Consider the following 9,683-nt stretch of genomic DNA (forward strand, 5'->3'; position numbering starts at 1 on the left):
TACGTGTAGTAGTACTAGTAGTAGATCTACTGTAGATTTGTGTAGTACTGTACAAAAATTCTAAAAAAACTCAAAGTTTGACCAATTTTATGGCCAAAAGCTAGAAGTCAATCTTTTTCTGAATGGACTGTAGACGTGTAGTAGAGCTATCTCGTTCTCAAGACAAGTACATAACAGACTAGTAGTAGTACTACTACTACAATTGTCGTGGACATGGAAATCCGGTGGCACGTCTAGCGGCCCCAGGCCAGGCGCTGGCCATGCAGCCGTAGCACGTATTATTATCATGATTATGCGCTGCTGCTGCCGTGCTCATATTATTAGTGGTGCTGGCCTGGTCGCATATCGGATCAACATGATTTTGTGCACTGCATGCAACGACTTACGTTCTGTACGCGATGAGGGCGCCGGCCCCGCGGGGCCCGGTCAATCGACTGGATTTCCATGTCCGCTACACTACAGTAGTAGGTCTACGGTCTAGGGATTGAGTTCAATCTTGTACACAACCTTGTTAAATTTTGATTTCATCGTCCAGTTTCATCCCTTGTATCTAATTCTTTGGTTTTCTAACTTTTCTTCCTTTTTTCCATGTCGTACTGTTGAATAAACTCGTTTTGAGTAGATCTACTACACGTAGATCTGTAGATTTACTCGTCATACCGGCGGTAGTACTAGTAGTAGTAGCCTGTTTTCTAGCTAAACTGACTCGATCACTGCCCTAATTATTTCATGTGACAATCAGACGTAACTATTACTTACATGTAGATCTGCTACTAGTAGTACTAATTGTGTTTGTTTGGTAGATCTACTCAGCGTGAAATACTGCAGAGCAGCAGCGAACTGCTACACTTTCATGAATGTTCTTATTTTAATTCAACGAGTAATCATGGTAATCGCCGGATATCTGACCGCGGAGCTGGGCCGGCGAAGAAATGCCACGTACTAGCAAAATGTCATGACGATATCTCCAGCCGTTTAGCGAACTGTGGGTTCCTTCGTGTGCAGCAACTCCCCCGCTAGGTCTAAGTCTGCCCACGCGGCTCCATTCTAAGACTAGTGTGCTTGGAGACGGCACTGCAGGACTCGCAGTGAGAGATGGAGCAGGGCTTCCACCCGGACTGGCATAGTCCAGAAGTGGAGATCACGAGCCGCACATTGGCTACGATTTGGGGTAAGATTGAACACAATCATTATGACTATAATTATACCGTATTTTCCCCCATAAATGTACCGTACTTTTATTTTTTCAAAGGTGGTCAGACCTATAGCCTGTACTACTATAACCTGTACTACAGTTGCGCTCACTGAAATCCGACCCAAAGTGCAAAGCTGGCGCCCTGGACCAGTTTCCGATTACATCATTGTATATGTACATGTGTACGTCCAGCCACATTCGTGCCACTTCCAGGGCGTCAAGGGCCGTGCAAGTGGAGGGCGCCAGATATGCACTCCGGGTCGGATTTCATCGAGCGCAACTGTACTACAGGAGGCTTTACTACTGTCGTGGACATGGAAATCCGGTCGATTGACCGCGGCCGGCGCCCTCAGCGCGTACAGAACGCTTTGTGCAGGGCACATGTTGATCCGATGCGACTAGCGCGCTGCAGCGCATAAAATGCATGACTGTGTGGACGCGTACCGCTTACTCCCGGCTGCATGGCCAGCACCCTGGGGCCGCTAGACGTGCGACCGGATTTCCCATGTCCACAACAGTAGTATTGGAGACGTGTACTTTTATTGTTTCTGGAAAGATTGATTGCCTGGGTTGGGTGGCAAGCAACTCATGATAATGATACTGTAAGGCTGTAAATGCATCCCACCATGGTAAAGATCAGTGTACAAAGACACAAAGATGATGAACGGGTAAGAAAAACGAAGTAAGGTAGACCCTGGTACCTGTATCCCAGTAATGCCAATCACATCATTCCGGCATGTACTATTATTAGAGACGTGTCCTTTTATATTTTTGATCCACGCTCAACATGTACTACAATTGGAGACGTACTATTATTGGAGACGTGTACGTTAACACGTCTCTAATAATAGTGCATGCCGGAATGATGTGATGGGCATTACTGAATGGGGAAAATACGGTAATTATTTCAAGCTCATAATAGTATTTAAACAATCGACGAGGAGACAATAGTCGTAAAATGGCAATAAATAAGATAAATTGTGCACTCATAACAACAGCAAAAATGAAGAAAGTCAAGTTCCATAACGTCTTCTTGTGACTGTCATTAGTGGAACGCCGCCACATAAAAATGTAATAACTAAAACACACACTTATATACATGTAGCTAATATAGTTTCAGGTAGAAATACAGCAGCTAACAAGTACAAAAAGCGAAGTTTGCACCTTTGCAATGTGTGAATATAGTGTATGTGAGAAAGGTAGTGGCAGATGAATGCGATACTGTGTGAATGAATGTAATGGTGCGTGTTTGGTGTCCAGTCCAGAATGTCGTAAGGTGTTTGACGATTCCTGGTTTAGTGTTATTCGTTGCGCACGTTTCTTCAAGCAATTGCAGGTGTTGGAAGCTGTGTATATTCGTACTCGTGACCCCGTGCTATGTAAACAGAAAGAAAACGTTGTATCACTCACACTCTTCAAGTAATACACACGCACCATTACATTCATTCACACAGTATCGCATTCATCTGCCACTACCTTTCTCACATACACTATATTCACACATTGCAAAGGTGCAAACTTCGCTTTTTGTACTTGTTAGCTGCTGTATTTCTACCTGAAACCAAATTAGCTACATGTATATAAGTGTGTGTTTTAGTTATTACATTTTCATGTGACGGCGTTCCACTGATGACAGTCACAAGAAAACATTATGGAACTTGACTTTCTTCATTTTTGCTGTTGTTATGAGTGCACAATTTATCTTATTTATTGCCATTTCATAATAGTATGTTGAACCAATATTAAATGTTTTATGTGAAAAGTAAAAAGGACACGTGGATACATGGATACAAGTTTTGAGTACCTGTCCACCACTGCAGCAGGAAATAGCCGAACCGCACAAACAAACAAATCCTAGAATGAATCTTCTAACTGGAACTTTGATGACACGTCATCATGCCGACAATCAAGCCTTTGCTGAACTAGACTATACACTCATATCTTGTTTATCCGGGCGGTCTGGGACCGGGCACTGCCTGTATCTGTGGAAAGTCCGCGACTCCGAATCACATACATTTTCATTGGGAAAGGCCATATATAAGGCATGTGACGTAACTATTTCCACAAAATGTCCAAAATTCGAAAATATGTAGTAGTAACATCCCCCCCCCCCCCCCCCCCTCCATCCCGTCTACATTTTTTCCTGGAACAGTCATACAAGATCGCACAGAAAGCTAGTTCTCGTGTACTGGGCGGCTAGTGCATGGCCGTTGGAGAGTTTAAAATTTGATTATTTCCCGCAAACGATCTTTAGTGGATAATTTTATTTAAGACCACTTGTTGGCGCCTGGGTACATGTTGTAGCAGACTATGGTGGTGATCTACCCCAAAATTCAGGACATAACCTCACTGCTACTGGCACATGAAGATGGCCCACGTAATGGCCACCATTGAACAGGTCTATTTGATCGATTCGTTCGAGGTACTTCGCAAGTCTCCAGTCGAAAGATGGATGGCTAAATATTACTAGGTAACTTGGGTCTTCTTCGTGCGAACATAGTTGGTCTGCCTGCCCTGTGTTGTTGTGAGCAGCAGTGACCTCTCGTTCTTATACCTTGTTTCAGTGCGTATTTTAATCGATATTTTTTTATTTTGCACAATATCCGAGAAATCTCTAGACCAAACTGTCATAGCGAGTGAATGAGGTTCATCCAGCGTGTTGTGAACCCTCTGATTCTCTAAAGTGTCAGGAACGAACGACCACACGGCACGAGGACAACTATTGACTCTTTTAAAAAGGTATATTTCACTTGATCGAACATAAAAAAACTAACACTAAGATCACCAGTTATTTATGGCATGCAAAAGACAGCGTATATCAGAACAGCATACACATAATACAACATACATGACAGCGTATACACTACATCGCACATAGCGCATATAGCGTATACCATGCAGTAAACATCAGCTAGCGGTACGGGTACGGCAGACCCGAAATACACTCAGGTAGAATAAGGACACTTTTCTGGGGCCGCTGTACTTCAAGATCAGCGCTGCAACTCGCCATGGTGATGATGTGGCTGACGTCATGTTACCAAGGAAAACATGGCGTTTGGCCGTGTTCGCCGTACTCGAGCGCTCAGCTTTTTTTCACGATCTTGTTTTGAAATATACTTCGAGTCTTTTGCAGCTCTTTTGGAGGCCAGTCACAGCGCGATCTGTACGAGTATCTTTATCATGGCCATTGTCTTGTGTCGTGTTGAGCTCGAATAGCTTTCTCTGATGAAGGATTCAAATATCATGGTGTTCTCTTTTATCGTGGGCAAGAAGCTCCCCACTCGCAGCGGGGATGACATCGGACGGAAAAAATGTGTCGAGTCCCGAGCAGGAGTTCTGCTGACAAAAGTGATTAGTGTTCGCGACCTGGGGCATGTGAGGACTACAGTTCTAGTTGGGCAATACCCCACGGACACATCTAGCTCGAAGCGCGGAGTCGATTGAGAAAAATGACCAAATTCATAAAGAAGGCTTGTTTGCTTCCACAAAATGTTTTAGTAGCCGAGTCCACGCACTGAAAACTGCACTTGCATTGTTCCTGCCCAGTCATACAGTACATCAGTGCAGTACAGAGTGCACTTGCAAGTCACAACGACACGAGCACAGTCACGTGTACAGACTCAGTTGTGACCAACGATCGCGCGTGGGAGTCAAGCACCCTACTCAAGTGCGCATGCTCGGCTCACTGCATGCACTGTCTGTAGATCTACAGCAGATTGCTGGTGTGATGCACTACATGTACAGCGCAGTCATTTATGCGTACCAAGAGACAATGTCGGCTATTTTGAAACGGCAATGACAGCTTCATCCATAAACGTGGAGCGTGGGAAATGTCTTTGGCGAATGAGAGCTGTTGCATTGGCTAGCTGTACATCCCAGCAAGCGGGAATGTGCTGGATATCGATACTAAACACCCGTTCATCGCGGTGGTGAGTCTGAACAGACCCCGAGGTACGACAGCTTCGTATACTAAATGTGTAAAGTGCGTATGGTGAAACAAGTCGATCTGGTTTCCAGCGAAATGTTGTTATCTATGTACAATATACACCAATATCCTTTATCTAGGGCCCAAAGGCTATCCAGTTCACCAGGATTTGTGGCCTTACTATTTTTCGTTTTCTCCGCGTTTTGGGTTGAAATCTGAACATAAAAAGTAGCACTGATGACGTCATTCAGCTCATAATTTAAATTTGATATTAGAATTCGATGACAACTAACCCAATGTATCAACACAGAAAATTTAGTGGAAATATATTCATGTATGCCAAAGTTATTACCAATACAAGTTTTGTACACACATGATCACCCTATTATACCTGGGCAATATTGAAACAACCACGATGTCATCAGCGAGAAGGCATTTCCCATTAAATTTTGAGAACTTGTGGTTTTATAATACAGGGATAACAGCAGCCATCTTGGAGCAATATCGGAAATTTGGCAAAGTCCGGTGATATTTTGGTCGTTACAGCCGTCGACTGTTAAAGGGGAAGTTAAGGCAAATATCAAAATTTCACCAGTTGTAGTCTTCGGGGTGCTGAGTCGAATGGTCTTGGTCCGAGAAAGCTTAGACGCTCCCTTCCTACTTGAATCCCAATCGAACTCGCGCACTTCCACCGAAACTGGGTGACTGCGCCCTACTAGATGGGGATTTGTATGCAAAATGTCACTAAAAGCGCCATTTCGTTCTTATAAAAGCCCGGATGACCGCGATTGGCCCATATGTTGTAGTCTTTTGGACGCTGAGTCGACTGGTTTTGGTCCGAAAAGGCTGCGATGCAGCGTTCCTCCTTTATTTCCAATCGAACATGGTCAAGCAAGCGGTCACGTGCTCCTGGGTGCCCAAATCACCTGGTCACCATGCCAGCAGGCGACAACTTTCACACCAAGGTTCAACTCGAGTGACAGGACTGCACCCCAAAAAGGTCAAACAGGCTAGTAAGTTGTACCCTGCAGGCACGGTGACCAGGTGACTGGTGTACGCAGGAGCACGTGACCGCTTGTTCAACCATGTTCGATTGGGAATAAAGGAGGAACGCTGCATCGCAGCCTTTTCAGACCAAAACCAGTCGACTCAGTGTCCAAAAGACTACAACATATGGGCCAATCGCGGTCATCCGTGCCTTTATAAGAAAGAAATGGCGCTTTAAGTGACATTTTGCATACAAATCCCCATCTCGTAGGGCGCAGTCATCCAGTTTCGGTGCAAGTGTGCGAGTTCGATTGGGATTAAAGTAGGAAGGGAGCGTGTCAGCTTCCTCGGACCACGACCATTCGACTCAGCACCCCGAAGACTACAACTGGTGAAATTTTTATTTTTGCCTTAACTTCCCCTTTAAAGATGGCATGAAATTGATTCAAATTGTCACGAATAGTGTACATGTCTGCATGTGTACAGACACGATAGGTTGTAAAACTGCCAAAACTCGGTAAAATGTGCACTTCGAAACTTGAAAAGTACCGGCGTAACCTTTACACAAACGGTTAAAGGGGAAGTCAAGGCAAAAATCAAAATTTCACCAGTTGTAGTCTTCGGGGTGCTGAGTCGAATGGTCTTGGTCCGAGAAAGCTGAGACGATCCCTTCCTACTTGAATCCCAATCGAACTCGCGCACTTCCACCGAAACTGGGTGACTGGGTGACAACTTTCACACCAAGGTTCAACTCGAGTTCAACTCAAGTGACAGGACTGCACCCAAAAAAGGTCAAACAGGCTAGTAAGTTGTACCCTGCAGGCACGGTGACCAGGTGACTGGTGTAGGCAGGAGCACGTTACCGCTTGTTCAACCATGTTCGATTGGGAATAAAGGAGGAACGCTGCATGGCCGCCTCGAAGCACTGGTAGCTGGCATATCTACATGGTCACACGTGATCGTATATAGATCTACACTGCACTGCTCTACAGTCTGTGTAAATCATGGATATGAACGCCAGTACAGTATCGATGTACTGTAAGACATGTATATATAACGAGGAAGCAAATCTAACGTTTTAACGGATGACATTTCTTCGTTATAATAAGATCCGTTGAGGCCGTACTGCTTCATATTATGCTGTGTGTGGATATGGCAGAATACTGCAAGATCGTTAACATATCTTCTCGTTAACCTATGAATTTTGGACAATCGTTAAATTTGTGACTCGTTATAATAACATGTCTTACAGTACTGCGTGTGTGATACTGTACTCCTCGACTGCACAGTGACCGGACTTGCGACCTTTTGAGCACGCATGAAATTTTCGATTTTCCTTAGCAGTGCACTTTGCAAATTTTGGGGGTTCCGCGGAACCCCCAGGACCCCCCCCCCCCCCCCCCCCCCCCGCGCCCCGGATCCACCACTGGTCATGCACTACCTACTGGGTAAATAATGTAAAGTAAAACCTGGTTTAAGTGACCACCCCACGGTGCAAGCTAAAGCGGTCGTTAAAGCCAGGTGGTCTGTAGAAGCAGGTCCCATACACTCGTGGTATATCGGATTATGCATACATGTGCAGGATTGTACTTCAATGTACTCATATTGGCAGGTGTGGAGCATAGAATACTCTCGTGCAGGCAAAGCACACCTCACTGGGGTGCATGCAGCGCATTCTCCACTGTCACTTATCACTTCAGTTGACTGCATCCACTTGCTTCAGAGCGCATTTCAATCCTGTTGCAGTGAGCTCTGCCAGCCAAGATGGCACATTTGGTTAGTTTTGGTCGCTGCGTGCAGAATATGGCACTTGGTACACAAAAAGCCGGTCGCTGGTCGTGCAAGGCAGGTGGTCGCTGTATCCGGTGCAGTTTCTGTATAGAACTGTCCGTGCATGGAAAAACGGTCGTTAAGAGCAGGTGGTCGCTAAAGACAGAGGTCGCTTACACCAGGTTTCCTGTATTGGGACCCCCCGCATGCTAGCCTGTACGTGACGTGTGTGTGTGTCTAATAACATCTATGATGAGCTAGGCAAAAAGCATAGCATAGGGCCCTGAGCTTCTAAGCTCTCTCGTTTTATTTTTTTGGCGAAACATTGGTCCGGCGGCCGCTGGACCTGCCGGACCTGTTCCTACGCCCCTATCGTTTGCACCATGGCTGGTAGCTCGGCTTGCTTAAAGCTTGTAGCTGTACTGATGAGGCCTTTATGGCCAAAACAGCTTGCTGTCTACAGCATTGGGTATGATCAAGTATGAAGAGTGTGGGAAATAATAAGATATCATGGCTATAAGCAGTTACAGTAAAAATACTATGTGGCGGTGTATTGTATGTGTGTTGTGATTGCAGGGCGGCGTTTGTACGCTTTGGAAAGGACTCACAGGGAGTGTAAGTTACGAAGTCTGAAGAAAATGTTGCTGCTTAGATGACGACTTGACCATAGATTAGGCCGCGGTCGCACTGCAAGAGCTTTTGGCTGATCAGCTGAAACGCTTGTTGCGCTTTAAGCACCGTTCAGCTGACTGTCTGGTCACACTGCACTCTCAGTGCTAACTGAAAGACTGAACATGTTCAGGTAGTTTCCAATTTTTCAAACTCTCTAATTATTTTTCACTGAAATAGATCACCTGCTCTCAATACAAGCTCCTTCACAAGTTATTTTAGCAAGGAAAATGATCCAGCTGTAACCAACGAGAGCCTTACTCTCCTGCAACTAATTTCTAGACTTTTCTGAGGTGACGAGGATCATCAAACTTCTATATTTTGATGTTCCGCGTCTTGAAAGGACAAGTGTCAGCTTCACAACATGTCTCGCCTCTGGCTGCAGAGTGCATGCATCGGAGGACTGCTGGAAGCAGTTTTCAATTGGTCCGGTTGTACCTAGTCTTTCATACTTTGTGTATAATATAGCAGGGGCGTATGCCCTCCTCAGCATTGCCAGTAGCTACCAAGTTGGTCCGGTATTAACCTGACCAACCGTACCGGTTCCGGCGGGCATGCATCAGTAGATGTGGTGGACAGGTCACTCGCATTGAAAAAGACATGAAAAAAACACGGGAGAAAGACAGTCCAACTGGAAAGTGGACGATTCATCGACACTCTATGAAAAGCATGATCAAGACGCTGCGGCTGAATGTGTATGGCGGAATTCAACCAGACTTCTCTTGGCTGAAAGACGTTCAGCGGAAAAGCTGCAGAATTCAGCCGAAGTCAGGGAAAAGGTTGAAATGTTCTTCGCATCTTCGGCTGAATGCCTGAAAAGTGTGCAGAGTGACAGCGGCCTTAGTGGTAGAGCATTGGGTGCCTGGTTTGAGTCCTGGTGATGACAGTCAATTTTTTCTTCACACTTTTCCCATTTGCAACTGTCCCTCAAAACAATGAATAATAAATGTAGTGATTGAACTCCCTGTCTCGTGGCACATGCACTGGATAGTGACTCAGCCAATGATAATTTGGAGTAAATTCTTGATGTGCATGAGGGTCCGCCATACTGTAATGGATTTTTGCACTCTTATCAACACTCGCGTCAACTTCCATATCAACACCAGGGTTCTAGCCAACGGAGTTTGGGAAGGGGGC

General features: G+C 45.3%; 2 protein-coding genes across 2 annotated transcripts in view; both read left to right on the forward strand.

Moving 5' to 3' along the window:
- The window catches only part of LOC135820755 (uncharacterized), a 91,344-nt gene that overhangs the window by 45,922 nt on the left and 35,739 nt on the right, over positions 1-9,683 (forward strand). The window lies entirely within an intron of this gene.
- Positions 817-9,683, forward strand: part of LOC135820749 (uncharacterized) — a 30,137-nt gene continuing 21,270 nt past the window's right edge. Inside the window, exons 1-2 of the mRNA XM_065333770.1 lie at positions 817-1,171; positions 8,454-8,492. Coding sequence (XP_065189842.1) covers positions 1,096-1,171; positions 8,454-8,492 — 115 coding nt within the window. The 5' untranslated portion in view covers positions 817-1,095. The remainder of the gene's footprint in view (positions 1,172-8,453; positions 8,493-9,683) is intronic.

The sequence above is a fragment of the Sycon ciliatum genome, chromosome 7 (genome assembly GCF_964019385.1).
Source record: "Sycon ciliatum chromosome 7, ocSycCili1.1, whole genome shotgun sequence".
Taxonomy (NCBI): Eukaryota; Metazoa; Porifera; class Calcarea; order Leucosolenida; family Sycettidae; genus Sycon; species Sycon ciliatum.